The sequence below is a fragment of the Molossus molossus genome, unplaced genomic scaffold (genome assembly GCF_014108415.1).
Source record: "Molossus molossus isolate mMolMol1 unplaced genomic scaffold, mMolMol1.p scaffold_m16_p_10, whole genome shotgun sequence".
Classification (NCBI taxonomy): Eukaryota; Metazoa; Chordata; class Mammalia; order Chiroptera; family Molossidae; genus Molossus; species Molossus molossus.
Window position 1 is genome coordinate 47,675,786 of NW_023425345.1, and position 23,261 is coordinate 47,699,046.

At 38.3% G+C, this 23,261-nt stretch overlaps 1 protein-coding gene and 1 long non-coding RNA gene across 4 annotated transcripts in view; one reads left to right on the forward strand and one right to left on the reverse strand.

Annotated features, from left to right (window-relative positions):
• The window catches only part of LOC118624216, a 32,940-nt gene extending 27,571 nt beyond the window's left edge, over positions 1 to 5,369 (reverse strand). For both annotated transcript variants that reach the window (XR_004958345.1, XR_004958346.1), the window contains exons 1-2: positions 3,947 to 5,369; positions 2,841 to 2,925 (exon numbers count right to left, since the gene is read on the reverse strand). This is a non-coding gene — a long non-coding RNA (uncharacterized LOC118624216). The remainder of the gene's footprint in view (positions 1 to 2,840; positions 2,926 to 3,946) is intronic.
• Positions 5,370 to 7,371: 2,002 nt separating this feature from the next.
• Positions 7,372 to 23,261, forward strand: part of ARID2 (AT-rich interaction domain 2) — a 179,970-nt gene continuing 164,080 nt past the window's right edge. For both annotated transcript variants that reach the window (XM_036253034.1, XM_036253035.1), the window contains exons 1-3: positions 7,372 to 7,589; positions 7,705 to 7,798; positions 8,876 to 8,973. In XM_036253034.1, coding sequence (XP_036108927.1) covers positions 7,498 to 7,589; positions 7,705 to 7,798; positions 8,876 to 8,973 — 284 coding nt within the window. In that variant the 5' untranslated portion in view covers positions 7,372 to 7,497. The remainder of the gene's footprint in view (positions 7,590 to 7,704; positions 7,799 to 8,875; positions 8,974 to 23,261) is intronic.

Here is a 23,261-nt window from a genome sequence, read left to right on the forward strand (position 1 = left end):
ATTTATTGTAGTTCTTTAAAAATAAAAATATATTTTTCCTTGTTTCCTGTAATTCTTACAATTTGATGAACTAAAGTGCTATTCCTTAACTAAAGTTTCAAGCCCAGAGGCCAACAACATACAAAATAAAAAGCAACACCTCAGGTGATCCTGGAAACTTTGTTTTTGGGTATAACAGGGTCCTTTAAGATGCCCATGCCTGCTGAGACCTCCCTAGAAAAATGCAATAAACATATCTTGTTTCACAGGGTTTGTGAACTCCTTGAACACCATAAATAGACCACAAGTTGACTTATTTGGCTGGAAATACACTAATACTATTATTTCGAAAGTCTCTTCAGAAATTGACATTGATTGAGAACAAGGGTAGATGAGGAAGGAGAGTATCTGTGCTAGGCACAAGCCCACTCAGGATGATGTAGTCTTGGTATTACTACTATTTAATGGAGTAGAAAAACAAGGTTGGCAAACAGCAATATAAAGGATAAATTTAGTCCAGTGGGAAGACAGCAAATTCCTGCATATCCTAAAGCAGTGGTTCTCAACCTTCCTAACGCCAGGACCCTTTAACACAGTTCTTCATGTTGTGGTGACCCCCAACCATAAAATTATTTTCATTGCTACTTCATAACTGTAATTTTGCTACTGTTATGTCTTAGGCCACCCTGTGAAAGGGTCATTCGACTCTCAGGTTGAGAACCGCTGAAGAGAGGGAAGCTTCTATTCTGTTTCCAGAGGAACAGGAAGATCATCATTTAATCCCTGATTAGCCCTGAGGAAATCTGTCTTTAAATGTAGTTAAAATTAATAGACATTAGAACAGAACCTAAGCTCATATTTATTTAGGCTTTCAATAATACTAATGGCTAACTGCTACTAATATCAGTATTGCTAAAAAGAGGGAAATTTGATTATAAAAATGGAGCACAATACTCTTAATATTTCATCTTTATTTAAAATACCTAGAAGCGCCCTGACCAGTTTGGCTCAGCGGTTAGAGCGTTGGCCGGCAGATCGGAAAGTCCCGGGTTCGGTTCCGCTAAGGGCATGTACCTCGGTTGCAGTTTGTCCCTGGCCCTGGTTGGGGTCATGAGGATGTCAACCAGTCGATGTGTCTCTCTCTCACGTCGATGTTTCACTCTCTCTCTTTCTCGCTCTCTCCGAAGATAAATGCAAAAATGTTCTTGGGAGAGGATAAAAAAAATAAGTATAATAAAATAAAATACCCAGAAGCACTGTAATTAATGGCAAAAATTTTAAGTCACTTATTTTGTACCCCTAAAAATTGTTTATTTCTCATGTACATTATCACACAAAGATTATTCTAGATTGCTTTTAATTTACTTCTTCATACTACAAATTCTGTTAAATAATCATAGCATTTTAAAAAAATTGTTGCCACTGAATCATTGGTTAAAATTTCCCCTAATGTTTAGCAATAAGCTTCAACAATTTATACTGGCCCTGGTTGACTTTCGATTTTGATGCTATATATGAACACTTTGTGGTATGTTTTCAGAGAAAAACAAAACTAAATAAATTACTGGTAAGTCAATACACCTCTGACTCGTGTAGTTAGGAAGAAAAGAACTACACGTAGTCTCATGAAACCTAATTATCACATAGTTTTGCATTTCGGTTTAATTCCTATTTTATCGTTTTGCCAACGAGACTGCCAACTCTTTAAGTTTTACAGCTAGTCAAGAATTAATTCTTCATTAAATACAGAATTAATGTGTCTTTGGGGTTTAATTTTTTAAATTAAGAGTAAAATGCAATGTCAGAAGAGTCAATGCACCAAAAAACTGAAACAGAAAATCAAAATTCATGAAAACAATTCCTGTTTGTTTGCTCAGTAGTATATTTTTTATATTCACTAAACATCCCCTTGCCTTTCCCATAATTAAAAAGTTAATTAGTGGAATCAGATTTTTTGTGAATCTGTGTTTTTAAACAATGTCACTTAAATGCTGTTAATAATATTTTACAGCACTTCAAATAAAACTAAAATTGGTCTTAACATTAATGTAATGTTGTTTTGAACATAATTATATTTAGTTGTCTCTATTCTAAACAGAATTTTGCATTTAACTTGGTGTTATTCTGCTTACATATTAAAAATTAAAAATCCTATGGTCTGAATATTTCATTATAATCTTTTAAAGCTAGCAGTTAAGAAAAATCTAGTACTGGAGTATAATTTTCTTGAGGGTCAACTCAATTTCTCCTCCCTCACCTTTTGCCCAAGCTAGGCATTCAATACATACAGGGGTGGGCAAAAGTGGGCTTACAGTTGTAATACAAATAAATAATAAAATAATAATAAAAATAAATATTTCCTTTTTAGGCTCTCCTAGTTTTTAAAGTTAATAAATACTATAAAGTATTAAACTGTTATAATACTATAATGAACACCTTTAGTTTGGGGCCTACTTTTCAGTGATCAAAAGAGATGAAATAAATAACACACAAATGTAGCACCTTAAACCTATAACAATTTAAAAGAGTCAGGTTTAGGTAACTGACCTAAACAACTGATAAGATCAACTCCCAGTCAAAAGAAAAATTGGGAATGTCTTTCCAAATACTATAATTGACTAAAATTTAATTTTTTAGTTATTTAGTCTTATTAAAAAGTCTTTTTAAGTGGTAAATTATCTCTTTTTAAAAAATAAATTGCACTGGATTTATGTACAAAGCATAACCTCTAATATCTGTTGAAAAGAAACGAGCTTATCAGATGCTTTTGGGACAAATCATTCAGAAAGTCAGCCTCATAAAAAATAGTACAGCACTAACTAAACACAGTTAAGAGCAGCAAGTGGTGAAAATGTTCTTACCTTTCTTCTTAAGATCATCTTTAAAAAAACACAAATTTAAGTTCAATAGTCTTGTTCAACCAATTCTTTTAAACTTAAGAGTCACCTAAAATCCAAAAATTTTTCCAATGAATTGACATACCATTTTCTCAATTAAGTTTTTTCAGCTGTTGTAATCGTACACCTGACATGCTTGATTTGAAATTTGGTACCGTTTTCTTAACATTTACTTGAATGAGGGGATTCTAAACACCACAGTTTCTTGGTTAAATAATATTAAAACTGATAAAGATCAGAGATTCATAAAAAATAACAGAAACTTCTCATTGTGGAGTTTAGGGTTTGCAGTTACTATTGAAAACGCTTTGCATTTTTCACATCAAATGGCTTTGTCAACATTTCTCATCAGAACAGTAAATTATACAAATTAAGTTTCAACAGTTGTCACTGCTATTGGTAATTTTTATAGGAACAGTCTCCATTAATGTTTGAAAATTACTAAGTACATTTTATATCTTATCAAATTAAAGAATATCTATTGTAAAACTGTGGGACATCTCAACATTCTTTTCCAGGCTCCACCTGCTCTATGCTGCCCACTACAGGAAATGGATTGTTACAAAGAAATGTAATACTCAGCACTAGAGTTACTTTTAGTGCAATCCCATAAAAAATATTCAATGGGTACCTGAGTGGTAAAATAAGGTCTTCTTGTAAGAGACACAGACTGATTAGTGGTACCAAATTTATTAAATATAAAGAACATCAGTAGAAACAGACTTGGCCAGAAACAGTATCTTGGTAATCCACACACAAGGAGTAGCAACTAGGGTGCGGCAGAGGATGGGGCATGGAACTTAGGGATTTGTGGCGCAGCCTGCAGAAAAATACAGTTCTACACTAGAGAGAAAATATGAGGGTCAAAATCCACAAAGACAAAACACCTCAAAAAAAAAGTCGTATAAAAATACAAATGATTGCTTCAACTGGGAAAAAAACAATGGAAGTAAATTATTCCTGTAATTCATATTTAAGTTTCAGCAGATGAATCTCCTTTTTCTTTAAACCATTTCATACATTACTCTTACATGCAAATTCCATTAATATTAAGCTTACTTTTGCCTTACATTTTTCTAGTCCTCGGGAAGTTGAACCACACAGTAATGTGATAAACATCAGGGTTTTTTTTTTCTTTGACTAGAGCATATCCAAAGTGTTATGAATTTAAATTCTATCCTTCAGACATACTTTAGGAATCCATTTTGTAGATGGCAGCTCCTTCTGCAGAAAAGGAATTTTGTTTCAGAGTCAATTCTCCAGTTACCTATCACATCTTAATTTTTAAGAAAGGAGTTAAAGCGTTAGTGTCACACTCCAGGTCTTAAGCCTTGATACTAGTACTGAAAAGGAAAACACAGTACTGTACATGCATGTGTGTATACACACGGAAATACACTAATAGCCAGCAGTCAGTGCCTTAAATGTGGCAACCTCTCCTTTAAAAATAAAAACATAAAATGTCACCTTCCATTCTGCCCTACGAATGAAAAATAAGATAAATCAGGTATGCCCACTGCAGAGTGGAATACTAGGAAAGATGTTCTAACATCCAACCTGAGACAGTAACACACAATCCCAGGTCCCGAATAGGACGACTTAAATTTCAGTGTACGAGCGAGCCTTCGTTCCCACTTCTGCCCGATCAACACCATCCCGGGCCGGGTCCGCGCCGCGACCACCCAGGACTCCTGGGCAGCGGGATCCGCGAGTCCGCCGCTCCGGGCAACACGACTCCCCGGCTCCCGGAACAGGGATCTCCGGGGCTCCAAAGCCCACGATTCAGACGAGAGGTGCCGACAGGTGAACTCTAGCATTTAAAAACTACCGAAAAGTCTCAGTGCCCAAGTGGCGCGGCAGAGAACGCCGGGGCCACTCGGCGTCGCCCAGGCCCCGTCCGGGTCCCCGTCCCCTCGGACAGGGCCGGCGGCCCAGGACCTCCGCGGCATCGCGCTCAGCTCCCGGGAGCGTGGAAGAGTAACCAAAGCCACCAAAAAGACGCCGCGGCAAGTCCTCGAAGAAGTCAGCCGCAGCCTTTCCTTCTCCTTTTAGTTACAATTACCCCGAGGCTTCTGGCGTTTCCTTCGAGAAAATGGGAAAAAAGAGCGTGGGGGTGCTGGAAGTCGCTGACATTGTCCGTCGAACGAGATCCCCTCGACTCCATCCCTTAAGCAGGCTTCCCAAACTCCGAGGCATCCTCAGCGGAGGTTTTCCATGTTGACAGATCTCTCGCCTCCCACAAAATGGGGCCGAGGAGGCGTCCGCTGTCTCCTCTATGGGGGCCGCCATTTTGTGAGGCGGCGGCGGCGCCGCGCGGCGGCAGAAGCCCGGGGTGTGTGTAATGGTTGAATAGAATGACCCCCTCTAGGGAATCCCCGGCGCTGACAGTTACGTAAGGGGCTGTGCGCAAGTGCGGCATTCAGGGAATCCGCACAGCCAGGCCACGCAGCTCTGCGGCCCACATCTCCACTACCCCTAGGAGGACCGGTTAGGGAAGGGACGGACGTACAGTCTCGCTCCTACCCCGCCCCCCTCGCCTCCGGCCCGGGCCTGCAGTCTCCACTCCCCCGCCTGGGTCTCCGCCCCTCACAGCCTTCCGAGACATTCACTGGCCCCTGGGTGGCAGGAACCTCCTAGCCACTGCCTTATTCCGACCCCACTTGAGAGACTAACTTTACTTGGGAAATAAATCCGTTTCCTAGAGTGAGCACCGGAAGCATGCTGGACAATATTACATAATTTCTTTCACCACCAAATAAATGTTCCCATTAGAACCACTACCTGAAATAACCCACCCAGACATTTACTAGCCTGTGACCTTGGTTTAGTCAGTGACTTTGCCCGTAGTGGCCATCACTAAAATGGGAATATTGATGTGCTTCTCATATTGAAGCTTAATTAACATTTGTAGCTAAGGGTAGAGTCCGACACTCCTTGTAAATGCAAGCTAACCTAGTAGTATTTGTTGAGATGTTGGGTCTTAAATGTCAGCCCCCCCCCCTTTTTTTACCTTCAAAAATATTTAAACGGGGATTGCATTTAAGACATTTGAGAGAAAGCAAGGGGGAAAAAAAAGGTTTTATTCAGTATTTATTTTAAGCGCATTTATCCTTATCTTAATATAAAAATATGCACGTTAATTATTGTCAAAGTTCAAAAGATTGCTTCCCAGCCAGTTTAATTACCGTTTGCACAACTCGGCATAGCATAATCCAGTTTGATACGCGAAACCAACCAAAGGCAAGATGAATTAAGAGCATCCACAGAACTAGGACAGTTCACCCTGTATTTAATTTATAGTTTGCTAAAGTTAGTTTGTGGATAATTCCTGGCAAAGGTGCTAACCAGACCCCCAAAATACTACCACAAGGCTCAAAAAAGGCGATTCCTTTATGCAAAAAGAAAAAGAAAAAAAAGGAACTTGACTTTATTCCAATTTGTGAATGATGCGTAGCGCGAGGAGCTGCCCCTGAGCTTCGTTTTCCTCCCGAGCGCCACACGGGTTCAGTCGGGCGGGCGGGGGCCGCCCTGGCCGCCCTCCCAACAGCCGGGCCGGGGAAGCTAACATTGCCTCCACCCCTAACCCTGAAACAACCGGTAGTGGCCGTTTCCCCGCGCCGCCCCCCTTTCCGCCGGCTTTGTGTGCGTGTGAAATGTGCGGCACATTGCAGATGAACCCTAAACCCGGCGAGCCGAGTCTATTGTTCCCCGCGAGGAGCAGCCGGGGCGGTGTGGAGCCAGGCGCAGTGCCGCGGCCGGCCCTCGGGGGTCGCTGTGCGGCGCTACCTGCCCGGCCGTGGCGGCGGCGCTGGCGGCGGCAGAGAGGGAGGCTGCCGGGGAGGGAAGCGGGCGGGCGGCGCGGAGCGGCTCGGCTGCCGCCGGTGCCTTGTGCTCTATACGCCCCGGCCGACAGGGCCGAGGCCGCGCGTGAATGTGTGCGAGGGCCCCGCGGAGCTGCGGCCGGAATACACGCTGTCACCCCGCTTTCCACAAACCACCACACAGACCTCCCCCTCCCCACCCCCAGCCCCGCCTGCCCCAGCCCCGTCGCCGCCGCCGCCGCCGCCGCCGCCGCCGCGGCCGCCGAAACTCCCGGGCCTCCAGCCTCCCCGACCCCTCACCATCGGCTCGCCTTTCCCTCCGCTCGCTCGTTCGCTCGCGCGCCCCCGGCAGCAGCACCATGTTGAATCGCGTCCCCGGGCCGAGCCGCCAGAGCCGGCGGCACTGAGAGGCGGGCGAGAGCCGGGCCGCGGAGAGGGAGGGAAGGAAGGGGTGGGGGCCGCGCTCGCCCCGCGGCTTCGCGCGGATCCGGCAGTCGCCTGCCCCTCTAGTTTCGCTCCGATTTCTTTAAACTTTTTTAGAAATTCCCCTCCCTCCTTCCCTCCTGTCCCCCAGGCCTCCCGCTCCCTCCTTCCCCTCCTCCTCCTCCTCCTCCCCCTCCCTCCCTCCCTCCCTGCGCCGCCGCCGCCGCCGCCGCCGCCGCCGCCACCGCCGGCCCATGACTGAGCCCCGCCGCCGCCGGCCGAGGAATGGGCTCCGGGCTCTGGTAGGAAGCGCAGGGAGCGGGGGGCGCTTTTAAAACACCGATCTGGGTTTTTTTTAAACCTCCTTTGAAAAAATAATGGCAAACTCGACGGGGAAGGCGCCTCCGGACGAGCGGAGAAAGGGACTCGCTTTCCTGGACGAGCTGCGGCAGTTCCACCACAGCAGAGGGTGAGAGCAGAACCGGGGGGGCAGCGCCGGGGCGAGCCGGGGCGAACGGGGCTCTCCCGCCCGGCCCGGGCGCGGGGTCCCGGCTGACAAGTGCGGGGCTTTCTCTCTCCGGCAGGTCGCCTTTTAAAAAAATCCCTGCGGTGGGTGGGAAGGAGCTGGATCTTCACGGTCTCTACACCAGAGTCACTACTTTAGGCGGATTCGCGAAGGTGAGTGGAAGTTTTAATTTGTATTTCCCTCTCGCTGGCCTCCTCCAAAAAGTCTCCTTTGACCCCGGAGTGGGCGCTTGGGGCCGGGGGGGTGGCCCGCGGGGGCAAAAGGCGTTCTTTGCGCTCGCAGCCGGTGGCACGGAGGCGGACGGCGGCGGGGCTGTTTTTGGCCTGGTGGCTCGCGTGCGCGCGGCGGGCGCGGGGCTCGGGCGGGCGGGCGGCCCGGCGCCGGCTCGCGCCCTGCCCGCTGCCCGGCCGGCCCGGCGGGGTCTGAGCGCCGCGGCGGGGAGTGCGGGCGTGCGGGGCGCCCGCCGAAGCCCCGCGCCCGCCCCGTGCCCGCGCCCGCCCGCTCGCTCGCGAGTCAGCTCAGCCGCCGCTGCCGCTCTAGCACAGGCGGAGACACAGAGACACACAGACTCTGAGAGCAGTTTTCGTGCAACTCAAAATTAGCGCGGGCAGGTTTAACATCGATAATCCGCTGCGAAATGATCCCGGCAGCCGGGGGCACAGCCTCGGCCCCGTCGCCCTCGGTTTATACAGCTAACAAAAGAAACCAGGACCTGTCTCCAAATAGCCATCTTAGGCTTCAAGGCTAGGCAGAAGCTGTAGGCCTCAAAGAAGGGCCTATGGAGATGGATAGATCTGGGAGAGGGATCGGAATCGGCTCCGGCCCCGGCCCCCCCAGAACCTGCGGACGTCGCTGTCCGGAACAGTATTGATCCTTTTGAACTTTTTTTTTTTTTTTTTTTTTAGTGTAAACGGACCGCGTTGAGATTTAAAAGGGGGCGACAGAGGGACTTGCGATTGGTTATTGTCCGGGTTTCAAAAACAAAACAAACCCACCAGACCCCCTCTCCCGCCCCCGAAACAAAACAAGTGCTATTAAATACAGGGCTCTCGGGTGAAAACACAGTGATTCAAGCAGTCTTTGCTTAGTAACTCTCAAGGATCGATCCGCGACACCCATTGATGCCTGGGTATCTGCAGATCTCTGTAGAATGGGTATTTATTTCATAGTTAGGTTAGACTTTTCTTGGATTGTGCATTTTCAGACAAGCGTGGCTGTGTTTTTAACAGGTTTCTGAGAAGAATCAGTGGGGAGAAATTGTTGAAGAGTTCAACTTTCCCAGAAGTTGTTCTAACGCTGCCTTTGCTTTAAAACAGTATTACTTGCGGTGAGTAGTAGTGATTCTTACATAGTATTTGGATATAAGGGACTTAATGGGAAGATTTGTTTTTAGCAAAAAACAACAAACACACACACACACACACACACACACCAATCCTTGCACACCAGTTTCTAAACTTCTGTTAATTTCAGTCTGGGAAACATTAAATATCCACAAAGTGAGACTGTAGGATGGTGGAAGTTTTTCTCACTTATTTTAGGATTGTTCACATTTTTTTATACAGAATCATTACAGGTGACATCCCAGCCCCCCATTTTGATAAACATTCTTTTGTGACATTGTTATTGATTGCTTGATATCCCAAGAGGGGCAGAAAGGTGATGCTTAGTAAAAGAGTTAAGATAGTTAATGAAACTTTGTATCCCTTGGGAAAATTTTTTCTTTGTTTTGGAAACTTCTTTGTCTTTTTATGTTCTGACGTTTAGGTTTTTATAAAATGAAACCTCTTGTGTGGAGCTGTGTCACTGAGTAGTTTTTCAGTAGAATATTTCTTCATAGCATAACATGTTGATGCCTTAGGTGACCAGGATTGTTTTTAGAATATGTATATTTTAAAATTTTCAAGTCACTTAAAAACATTCAAGATGATTATTATGTATTTAGGAAAATTAGAGATACTATGAAAGGAAATACTATGATTTGGATTTTTCTTTCATTCTCCCTTTATTTTGACTCTTTATTTGACAAAGTAAATTTCTTATTCAGTTGGTATGTGATAAGTTTAGATTATATATTTTGTAACTCAGCTTTATTTTTTTTCTCCCAGTTCTTTTCCTAGGAATATTTTTACATTGTAATTTATTATGAACACATATTTTATTTTTAATGTTTACTTACCCATAGAATGTCCTTAGTTGGTGGTGGTTATTTAAAACTAAAGTACTGCTCTTCATACTTACTACTTTTTAATAATATTGTAGGATGGCCTTTTAAAGAATGTGGCTTCTGCATAATTTGAGTATGGCATTTATCATTACTTCAAATGTAATATCCCAGTGTGGATAGTCTGTGTTATGTTTAGCATTCTGAAATGGGAATGTAGTAATTGCACAGGTGTACTTCCTATTGGCTATCATAGATTGACTTCAGGCTTGAAACTGAACAATTCACAGTACTTTGTGGGTACTTACTGAGCTACACAGAAGTCTAGAAAATATTAAATATGGTTAGTTGTTATCTGTTGTGTATCTGTGATAGCATGTGTGTTAGAATACATTTTTAGATAAAGGGCTAAAACAAAAAGCAAAGTAAAACAAAATTAACCTCCACAACATTGACTTAGTGATGTGGTAAGAAGTGGATACTTTTATATTTATAGTGATATTCACTTGCTCATTTCCATTTATAATATTGAGAGGAATACTGTTAATACAAGTCCTGGCTTTCTGGTAATCAGTTTGAACCATTTGGATTATGGACTGTTCAGAGTTATTTAAAGTTATGCCTGATACTTACTGGATTGATTGATTGAAATTTAATATCTGTAAAGTACTGTATGATATATATGGTTCATGAGGTAGATGTGTGTTTTTCTGAAGAATTTACATGCATCCTAACAGGGTTTTAGACTCAATTTTTTACAAGTTACATAAATATTGTTTTTCCCGTTTTGATTTCTATCTTGAGATTATATCATCCACTGGTTATGTTTATAGGTACTGTTTTTAACTATATAGTTTCAAGGTTGTTTGCAACTTTTTACATTGTTCTCTGATCAGTTTGAGCTTTATGCTCTTATTAGAAGCTGCTTTTGGATCTATGTCTTTAACTAAACTTGTTCTTCCTCCATATGTCACTCTCTAGGTTTGTTTTTGTAGGTTTGTAGCTAGGCTACTAGGAAAAAAGTTGAGCATTTGTTTTGGAAAATAAAACCATGTGAAGATTTGCATGACTTATAAAGAAATACAAAAGAAACATGCTGGTCAAAAATTGGGTACTACCAACCTTGAAAGATTTTTTTTTCATAGTGTTGTAATATTGCACAGTTAGAGGACATGTATTATGCTGAGTTTTACACCTTCCTCTGAAAAATCTTAACTGGCAGACAGGATGCCAAGCTTTCACAGTGATTCTGTTACTTAACCATAAAAGTGCCTCTTCATAGTAAGTAATAGTAATCAAGTGACTTTGTAAGTTCCCTCTTTCATATATCAAATCGAATACCATGGTTTCAGATGAGCACATAATGTGTTTTATAAATCATAGGTGGAATAATTTCTTCAATATGAACTGCTTTTACATTTGACCTATTGTAATACTGTCCTTATATTGTGGTAGTTCTCATTTACATGTTTAATATTTGCTAATATTGCTCTGTAATATTATTATTAATTGGATGATGGCTGTTAGACTAGTGTTCTATCATATATCTTCATGATATTACAGACATTAAAATAAATAAGAGCAAACTAGTATGCTGGCCATGTATATGTTCTAACATTTTTATGTTTGTTTTGATACAAACACAGTCATTAAATATAGAGACTTGACTTTAGTGGGCTGCCAGAAGTTAGTTTGATTGTATCAAACATATATTTGTTCAGTGTAGATTGTCTACAAAGATTTTCCAGAGTCTAAAATTGAAAATGCAATTGATTATTTGTTTCAACATTGGCATTTAATTTTTTTTAAATGTGTTTACTGATGATGTGTAAACTACTCTTTAAAAATTGAATGTTAATCATTTATGATGTCTACGGATATTGTTTGCACTTAGATCCTTTCTTGACATGTATACCTCAATATATTCTACAGATGCTTATTATTAGATTATTTCTAAAATATAAAAGGATAAGGTATAATTTTACACGTCATAAATGGAGAAATTAAAGTGCAAAAAAAATCAAAATGGCTTTAGGGGCATTCGTTAATTGGACAAAAAATTGTATTCCTGACATGTGTTTAGTAATGTTTAATCAATCTATTATGAATTCAGTTTGTTAGTCGTAAATGATTTTAAGAAATTAAAATATTATTGGAAATTACATACAGTTAAATTTATGCCCTAGTGTATCTATACCCAGTGTGTTCCTTATTTACTCTGAATTTTGTTGTTGTTCTGTTTTGATAGTAAGATTGGGGGGGGGGGCATTACTCTTATTTCCATTAAGAATTTGAAGCCTTGATATGAAGATTTAGGTAAATATTTCAAATACTTACTTGAAGAATTTTGTTTAATTTATTCTAGTAGTACAGCTGTAGTCAAGGTTAACTTGATGTTTCATTATAAAACTTGATTTTTTTGGAAAGGAAGTAAAGTATCTTAGACATTAAAAATTTTATTGTACAAAACTATATGTCACTGGTTTTCTTACAAAATTAAATGATTTTAAAAAGTTTTCTTTATTGATTTTAGAGAGAGAGGAAGGGAGAGGGAGAGAGAGACAGAAACATCGATGAGAGAGAACATCAATTGGCTGCATGTCCCCCACTGGGGATTTGGCCCACAGCCTGTGCATGTGCCCTGATCTGGAATCAAACTGGTAACCTCTTGGTGCATGGGTTGACACTCAGCCACTGAGACACACTGGCTGGGCCATTAAATGATTTTTTACACATACCTACCTTTAGAATAGGCAGAAACTGAATTGTGGAGTTCCACCCACCATAGTGAATTTTCAGTTGCATTGTGAGTTTATTCTGTGTCCTTTGGTGGATAAAGCCCTCCCTAAGTTACACCAATAGAGCTGACATTTATCAGTTAAATAGAATGGATACACTCATGTGTTCTGTAGTTAATATCCACCATGTAGATCACTTCTTTTAAGAGAAAGCCTTTTATGAATTGTTCGGGGTTAAGTGAAAGAATGCTTCAAAACTGTAATAAATACGCAAATAAAGTAATACCTTGAGTTTGTCAGTTGCTAAACAGAATTGATTAATAGAGATTGCTCTCCTTATTCAAGTAAGGAAAATAAAAGTAATATGGAGACTGGAAGAAAAACTGTATCTAAATAAATTATTTATATATGCATTTTAAATTTAATTTTAAACTGTGTCCTTTCATTTTGAACAAACACTACTTTGATATCTCCTGATATTCTGTTACATTGTTAAAAGGAAGAGTAGAAGGGAAAAAGTTGAAAGACTGACCAGAGTGCAGCTAGATTAGTGTTGTGTCCTACCATATTTTAAGCAGCTTAAATTTGCCCCAAAGTAGAAATAAAATCTCTTTCTGAGACAGTTTACTGAAGATAAAAATTTCACTGAGGCCGGTCTGGTGTGGTTCCGTGGATTGAGCATTGTTGCGTGGACTGAGAGGTCCTGGTTGGATTTCGGGTTCCATTCTCTGTCAGGGCACAAGCCTGGGTTTCTGACTTGATCCCCAGTAGGGGGCGTGCAGGATGCATCTGATGGATGTTTCTCTCTGACACTGATGTTTTTATCTCTCTCTCCTTTCCTCTCTCTCTAAAAAAATCAATAATAAAAACATTTTTATAAATTTCATTTAGGATTCAAACTAAGAACTCTTAACTCAAAAATATTTATATGCTTTTTTGCATATATGTTTTGCCTCAGATGTTAACTAAACATGTCTATTTCTAAATAGGAGTACTCTTATAATCCCACCTCCACTCTGTTGTAGATTCAGTATTTTCATAGTTGGTCATTTGTGAAATCCACTATAATTTTGGTAGACAAGTGTATCTCTTTGACTCTAATATTCCCAAACTGAATAATATTGGAAGTTGGAAAGGAAGGAAAACAAACACTTTAATTCATTGGAATTTAGGTGCATTAGTCGGCAAGCAAGTACTCAATATATATTTTTAGGTAAAGTATTTAAGAATATTTATTATTATTTGGTAAAGGCTGTTTATTGGGCATTTCCCAGAGTAGTATAGACCCTATTAAAGTTTATTGGTAAAAATGGTGTTTGTCAGAATTGGGACTTAGAGAGACATATGGAGCAGGGTTTGGGGGATTCTCCATCTCTGCTTCTTTGATCTCCCATCACCGTCATCACCACATTCTTTGTTATTCAGGATCAGTTTCAGTAGAAATTCCCAATTTGTGTTGTACTGAAAACTCATTTTCCTGAAATGTCAATATATTTTCTTGAGAAAAGGCCAAATGAATTTGAGCAATAATGTTAAACTTGGATATTGTATTGAAGGACTTCTTAGAGACTTCAGTTTGTTAATGTGCATTGTGGGACTATAGATAATTTGGAGAAACACTATTTATTACCTCCCTCACCCTACCGTAAATGGTATTCCCCAAACACCCACTGCACATCACATGTGATGTGAAACCCCATGTTTGAGGAACACCTACCGAGTTCTGTGGAGTACAGTTTGGGAAATATAACAATATTTTTTCTACTGTTAAAATTGTAAAGTGACAAAAACATATGTGACCATGATAAAGATTTTTAAAAATTTATTATTTGAGAAACATTGATTTGTTGTTCTACTTATTTTATTTATTTATTTAAAATACGTTTTTATTGATATTTTTAGAGGGAGAGAGAAAGAAACATCCATGGGCTGCCTCCTGCATGCCCCCTACTAGGGATCAAGCCTGCAACCTAGGCATGTATGTGCCCTGACCCAGAATCAAGCCAATGACCTCTTGGTGCACAGGACGATGCTCACCCAACTGAACCACATCAACTGGGTGGTGTTCCACTTATGTATGTATTTGTTGGTTGCCTCTTTTATGCCCTGACTGGAGATTGAACCTGCAATTTGGCATATCTGGATGACGCTCTAACCAACAGAGCTACCTGGCCAAGGCCAAAAATTTTTAAGTCTTAAGCAGTGGTTTATATATTGGCATGATATTCTATATGGTGAAACAATTTACAGTTAATTTTATTTGATTGGTTAGTCTTCTTTTAACTTAAGATTCTTATTTGAAACAGCAGCCTCCAAAAGGCGAGTAACTGCTCTTTATTTCCCCTGTTGTCTATCATTCTAACTAGAGGGTTCTTTCTTTAACAGGATATTTATATTTAAATATTTGTTTTTTAAACTTGTCGAAACAAGCTTCTCTAAAGAATTGTAGCAGAATCATTTAATCACATTGTTTTAGAGCATTGTATTTTTGAATAGTAATTACTTTTGTTGAAATATGATGGCAGTGATAATCCTACTAAAAGTTTGTATTTACTTCAGTTCCACAACTTTAAAAACTGAGATCTCATATCATGAATTTTGATATTAGGGAAACTGTTTAGAAGTAGATATTGATTCAAGGACCAAACTTATTGTAGTTAAAAATGGAAATGTTAATATTAAAGATTATCTTCAAATATTTTATGACTTGATATTATAAGCATTTTATGAAAAGCAAAGTATTGGCTTTTGAATTTAAAATAAATATAAATAACATCATTAGTTCAGTTATCCATGGTAAAGCCAAGGAAATAGATTGATTCGCTCTATTCAGAAGTATACAAAAAGCCCAGGTGGTGTAGCTCAGTAGTTGAGCATCAACCCATACACCAGGAGGTCGCCGGTTTGATTCCTGGTCAGGGCACGGTTTGATTCCTGGTCAGGGCACGTGCCCGGGTTGTGGGCCAAATTCTCAGTGGGGGGCGGGCCGGAGGCCATCAAATCAGTGTTCTGTCTCATTGATGTCTCTATCTCTCTCTCCCTCTCCCTTCCTCTCTCTCTCTCTCTAAAAAAAAAAAAAAAAAAAAAAAAACAATAAAGAAAAAAAATGTTTAAAAAAAGGAACTACACAAAATGCGTAAGTGCTGATTGATACTGGTATTGGTTACCTATCATAAAATTTATTAATTCATCTACTTACTAAATAAAACTTTTGTGGGACCTGGAATAAAGAGATGGTTTAGAGTAAATTGTCACTCTCAGTACCATTCAGATTATCTATGAATTTCATTACGCTTTCCAAGGATTATGTTATTAAAATAGAGTCTGACATATATTTTTCTGTTTCAAAACAAAGAAATTTCACTTGTGCTTGGATACTTTTTGCATATTCATTATGTTGTAAATTGGAAATGAATGCCTCTCAACAAAATACATACCCTGTTGATGGAGTACATCGCAATAACCTATTACTGGAACTGAAATCTCTTACTGATATCTAGAAATAGCTTCCACATTCTGAATTGTTGGCTAAAAATGATGGGTCCATAGCTCTATTAATATCTAAGTCAGTGTTTGCAGGGTCCACCTCATCTTACTGTAAGAGAATTTTGTAGTGGGGCTGAATCTGTTGTTTTGGCTGTTTTATCTCATTAGTTCTTAATAATTCCTTTTCTTTTTCCAGTTATGCCATTGATTTATTGAAGTAATGGGGTCATTTGTCTTTTAGAATGTCCCAAATTCTGGATTTGGTTAATCCCTTCCTTTTAGTGTCAATTAACCCGTTCCTCTATTTCCTGTATTTATTTCCTGAAAACTGATAGATCTAAAAATTGGTAACATTCACATTCAGTATTTTAGGCCTACCTAATGGGTAGTGCTGTGTTCTTTAGATCAGGAGGTGCATAATGTTTAGTTGTCCTGCTTTAGTGGTGCAAAGATTGATCAGTATTAGATATTAATAGTCTAAAACTGTATTTTAAAAAGTGTGCCCCAGGTGATTCTTAAGTATGCTGAAGTTTGGGAACAGCTGATCTAAGTGTTGTATTGAAACCAATATAGTTGCTGAGATAACTGGTTTAACTTGGCATCAACATGTTGGCCAGGGCTACATCCAGAACAAAACTTCTAGGTGACGTCTGGTCCAAGGGCACCTGCTCAAGCTGCACCTGTCATCCCTAAGCAGAGCCTAGACACACCCTATACTTTGTCTCTGGGCTCGAGAGACATAACAAGGGCTCTACTTAAAAGGGTAAATGAAACTACTAATTCGAACTTAACCTAACTGTATTTGTATTGTTTGGATTTAAAAAAATTAATTAAAAATAAGTTTTCCTTAATATCTAGGGATATATATATTATAAATATTACATATATAAATTTATAATATATTTTTATATATATATTTATAATATTTTCCACAAGTGGAATACCATTTGTTTTATTGAATTTACTGAATGCTTTTGTTCTCTTGAGGATTTTGTTGATCTTAGTACTGCTTAGGGGAGTTAACTTACATTGTATAAATGCCTATAAAAATAACTATACTAACAATAGCCTGTTTAATGAATTTCGTCTTCATTTTTTAAACCATATTCATGTGTGAGATTTTATTTTTCAAATCTCAGAAGTAATTACCATTATTCAATCTTAGAAAAATAATACTTAGAAAATAATTTCTTTACACTACTCAAACTTTTCTTCTGAAGCATATGAGTTACTTATTTTTTAAAAAAGGTTGTAGGTTATATTCGATTCTCAATCTTAAGTGTCAGCATAACTGCCACTTAGGAAAGTATATTCTACATCTTTTTAGTCCACACTTTCTCCCCTTCACCTTTGCATTCTCTTCCCTGGTGATAGACTTGTTTTACATTTTACAAAGCATTGTCTTATACACAATCCTCCATTATCCATAGTTGTTAAATATCTTCAGGTAGTATTTCACGTTCTAGGTATGTTTACCTTTTGTTTCTAGTAAATGATTTTTTTTTTTTTTTTTAATCCTCATCCGAGGACATTTTTCCATTTTTTGTACAGATAGAGTAGGAGGGAGAGAGAGGAAGAGAGAGAGAGGGAAACATCGATGTGAAAGGGACACATCGAGTGGCTGCCACCCGCACGACCAACCAGGGCCGGGGACAAACTGCAACCGAGGTACATGCCCTTAGCGGGAACCGAACCCGGGTCTCTCCGGACCGCAGGCGGACGCTCTAACCGCTGAGCCAAACCGGCCAGGGCAGTAAATGATTTTTTTTTATTACCATATAATGGGGCAAGTAAAATGTTGCTTTTTTATGAAGCAGTATTTAAATAAAGTTATATAAGAATCCATTGTTTGAATATACATCTTATTGTGAAATATGGAAAGTATATAATTCTTGTCTTTCTGAGTTTGTGCTATTTGGTAAATTCTTATTTTTAGTGTTTAATGGTCAGTTGCTTTGTGCACGAAGATGTTATTTATTATGTGATCATGACATACACATCTTTCATGGTTTTGGATGAAATTTTATTTTGTCCATTGGTTAATTTTAAATAAGTAAAATATTAACTTAAACATACATGTCGTCAGTAGGAACATTCTTTTAAAATAGGACAAACAAGAGACCAAGTTAGGGCCCATTCAGAAAATACATAACCTGTAATTCTTTAGAGATGGGGCTGAATTTAAATTTGTCAGTAATAATGCCCAGGTTGATCACACTTTCCATAATGGTTTATAGATTAAGTGAATTTTCAGTGTACTTGAGTTCAGATCAGACCACTTAGTGCTTCATAAACAGTAGTTAGTACCTTAGCAGGCTGTACCTCCAAGTGCACTCACAAGTAATAGGTCAAGAGTGCTTAAGTGCTTTGATATAATCTTTTTCGTTTGCACCATTATAAAGGCAAACTTCTGAATTTCTGAGTAGTTTTTCCAGGTAGTCCCATATTGCAATGTATTAATTCATTCAAGTAGTAAAAAGTCTGTTTGTGAGAGAAATGGTGAGCCTTTTTTCCTTGCTGTGTTTTTTTTCTTTCCTCTTTGTTAATCCTCACCTGAGGATATTTTTCCATTGATGGGGGGGAGGGAGAGAGAAAGAGAAACATCAATACATCAGTGTGAGAGAGGTATTGATTGGTTGTCTCCTGCACCCCCCCCCCCCCCAACTGGGGCTGGGGATTAATCCTGCAACCCAAATATGTGTCCTTGACTGGGAATAATACCTTCGACCCTTCAGTCCTCTGGCTGACCCTTCAACTGCTGAGCCAAACTGGCCAGGGTGCCATGTTTTGTTTTGTTTTTTAATTTAAGTGTTTTTTTTTTTTGGTCTATCTATCTGCATGTGAGTTGTTTATACTTCATTAATATCAACAAGTTGTTATTTTACCACATTTGCTTTATATTTTTCTCTTTTTATGTGATGGTGTGTAAATATGCACATATATAATTATTATTAGTGTTATTACTCCTTTTTTAAAAAAATATATTTTTATTGATTTCAGAGAGAGGAAGGGAGAGGGAGATAGAAACATTGATGAGAGAAAAACATCCATCGGCTGCATCCTGCACACCCCTTATTGGGGGGTCAAGCCCACAACTGGGGCATGTGCCCTAACCCAGAATCGAACCAGTGGCTTTCCGGTGCATGGGAGGATGCTCAACCAACTGAGCTACACTGGCCGGACTATTATTACTCTTTAATCCTTTGATATTGTAGATTAATGCCCTTTACTTGGAATATAAGTATATATCATCTTAGAATAAAAACATTCTCTTATGTGACAGTAGTACAGTTATCAAATTTAGAAAACTTAACATGAATATAATTATATTATCTAATATACAGGAAGCTTATTCAAATATTACCAGTTGTCCCAAAGATTTCTCTTTTAGCAGTCTTACTCACCTTCCCAATCCATGATCTTGTATTACATATCTCTAGTTCTTCAGCCTTTCATGATACTACCATTTTTGAACAGTATAAGCCAATGACTGTATTATAAAATTTGGGTTTGTCAGATGTTTTTTCAGGATTAGATTTAGGTTAAGTATTTTTGGCAGGAGGCTTGTGATGTCACTTTGTCCCGTTAGTGCTGATGTTAACTTTGGTTAAGGTGGTGTCCTCTTGGTTTCTCCACTGAAGTTTCTATTTTCTCTTTTTTAATTAATAAGTAACCTGTGGGGACATACTTTGAGACTGTGTAAATATCTTGCTCACCATCAACATTTCACCCAATAGTTTTAACATCCATTGATGTTTCTTGCCTGAATCAAAATGAAGTATGTATGATTCTTACTTATTTTCTGTTATTTCTTCTGCATTTATTATTTAGCAGTCTATGATAAGAAAAGTATTTTCACTCTTACTCATTTATTAGACTTTTAATTTATACAGTAGATTTAAATCCATTATGTTATGCATTTTGCTGCTTAAATTTGGCCACCAAGAGCCCTTTCAAGATGGTTTCTGTGTCTTTTTAACATGTTCCCATTATTTTTTAGCTCTTTCTTGCTTTCTGACAACATACGATCTTCCAGATTCAACTTGTGTTTTGCTTATCCAGCTCTCTAGTATCAGCTATGTCTCCAAGGAGTCCTGATTCCTTATTGTATGGAGTGGTATATAGAAACCAAGATCTGGGTAGTAGATATGCTCATTGGGTTATCTTTTCTTTCAGAGGACAGAGCTAGGAAGTTTATTTTAAATATAAATACACTTATTTTGAAACTCATAAGGCTGTACTGATATTCCTAATTATTAGTCCACAGAAGTTTCTTTTTGCCTTCTTCTATTTCACGTATCTCCCTTCACCTGCATTGAGAATCCTGGTTCCCAGTATATTGACTCATTTCGTCAGTTCTAGAATACATAGAGAATACTTTGAGAATTGTATACGTATACCACTACAAACAGCAAACCTGCTAAGAAGAAGTTAAAGATTTGTTTGCAGTTCTCTTTTTTTTTTTTTCCTCACCCGAGGACATTTTTCCATTTTTTGTTCAGGTAGAGTGGGAGGGAGAGAGAGGAACAGAGAGAGAGAGAGAAACATCGATGTGAAAGGAACACATCGAGTGGCTGCCACCCGCACAACCGACCAGGGCCGGGGACAAACTGCAACCAAGGTACGCGCCCTTAGCGGGAACCGAACCCGGGTCTTTCAGGACCGCAGGCCGACGCTCTAACCGCTGAGCCAAACCGGCCAGGGCTGCAGTTCTCTTTTGATTGGATTCTTTTTCCCCCCCTGGGTATTGTTATTTAAAATACAGTAAAATTAATATTTTTTTCGTTGGTATTCAATTTTGTGTTTTTCCCCATTCTTGTTCCTTTAATTTATGAACATGTAAAACACTCACTATGATTCTAAAATAAAAATTTAAGAGATGATATACTTGGTAGTTACCTTCTTCCCTTTCCTTTCTTTTCTACACCATTCCCAACCCATGCTCTCTGTTGGTGACCAGTTTCTTTAGTTTCTGGTTATTTTTCCAGCAGCTTTTTTTTCAGTCCCCCTTCTTAAAATGAATAGTGTACACTATTTTTTCTTATTTATTTTTTGTAATTTGCCTTTCTATGCTTAATATAGCTTGAATATTACTCTAAATAAATTCATAAAGTCTTATTTTTATTTTTTACAGCTGCATATTATTTGTGTGGATATATCCTAGTTTATTTAACCATTCTTCTATATAATGGCACTTAGATTGTTTCCAATATTTCTAATAGCAAATAATGCCATATGACTAATCTTTTGAAAATCTAGTAACTTTATGCAGACCTATTTTTCAAATTTTTGGAGATGAGTCAGAATAAATTACTCAAGTGGGATTCATGCAGAAATTCACTTTGTCGGGGAGAACTATATTTTATTCCCACAGCAGTATAGGAAAGTACCTGTTTCCCACAGCTTTGTCATGTGTTGTCTAGCTTTTTGTTTTACCAGTCTTGGGGGTTAAGAAATGGTATCTCAGTATATTTTAATTATTGTGATTTTATATTTATTAGTGCCATTCCCATCTCATAGTCCCTTTTTATTTTTTACAAGATTTTGTTGGGTATTCTTTTATATTTGTTTTTTTATATGATCTTTAATGTTAGCTCTAGTTCCAGAAAAATTCTTTTTTATGGGGATCACATTAAATTTATAAATTACCCTAAAAGAACTACCATCTTAATGCTACTGAGTTGACCAATCCAAAAACAAAGTCTTTCTATTCAAATCTTTTTTTGTCATTCAAGAGTCTAAAATTTTTCTTTTATAGAATTTGAACATTTCTTAAGTTGATTCTTAATTATATTATCATTTTTGTTGCTATTGTAAATGTAATTTTTCTCTTCCAGTATGTCTTCTGATTGGTTATCATTTATTTATATGAAAGATTGTTTTTTTAGATTATAATCTGCCATACCTGTTTTACTGTTTTTGTGAGTTTTATTATTGATTTAAAAAGCTTAGAAATACTAGCATGTCATCTGAAATAAGGGTAGTTTTACTTCTTTTCTTAATTCTATTTATTTATTTATTTATTTATTTATTTTTGGTCTAATTGTGTTGGCCACTGCTTAACAGTTGAGAAGATGAGGGCATCTTTTCCTTGCCTTGATGCTGATCTTAGTTTGATATATCTAGTATTTTCTCATTAAGACACTGCCTGCTATGTGTTCTTGATTCAGTCTTAATTCTACATATCTTACTAATATAGTATTTCTGTATTTGTCTATTGAATGAACAATACTACTGGACTTAGAAATCAGATTTAGTGATATTTTTAATGTTTTATATAGTAGCATTTGGTTTTAATTTTTAAAATCTGTAATTATTTCTTTATTATCTGAATTCAAGAGAGGAGCTAATGTCAAATGTTAAAAATTGTAAATCCCATTGTTTGGGTTATATTTGAATGTGACTATTTCCCCTCTTCTAGGAATTTAACATATAAATAAAATCAGCTAAAATGCTAAATAATAACTGGAGGAAAATTATCTTTCCTGTTCTATCTATCCAATAAGCAGTCTTTGCTATTTCATTCTTTGCTGGCCATTGTAAGACTCATTATACAAAAACAAGGCAATAATTTAATTTGTTGCTTGATTTTTATATTAAGACTATTGTAAACTATGATTTGATCATTGCTTAATTTTTTTATATTGTAAAGGTGAGATGTAATTATTTTAGTTAAAAAGTCATCTTTATAGGGTATCCACACTGTGGAAATGAAAAGCAAATTTATACTTTAGTTACAATTAGAAATCTTATATGCCTGTTTGGGTGACCCCATTTAAATCAATGATCACTAAATTAAATGTGTTATGTTTTTACATTGTATTGATCCTCAGAATTACATATAAGTTGGATATTGAAGTCTTTCTAGTTTTGAGAATTGGTTAGAACATCTCTTTATCTTTATCCCACTCTTTATAAACTTTATAAACTATAGGGGTTAGCTTAAGTGCATGTGTGTATGTGTACACGTGCATGCGTGCAACACTATTTATTAGCTTTAAGCAAATTATTTGGTAGTTTCTTGTTCATTTCCTGGGGATACCAAATCTTATCTGTATTTATCAAGTCTTACACATTTAAGGGGCTAAATTGAGGTAGATAATAGTATTATATGCAAATTAATCTTTTGTAGAGGCCTAGTAGAGCTTTCTGAGCCTGAAATTTAGATTACTAAGATAGGAGCAAAAAATATGTAGTTGGCATAATTGGATATGGCTACTGAATCTA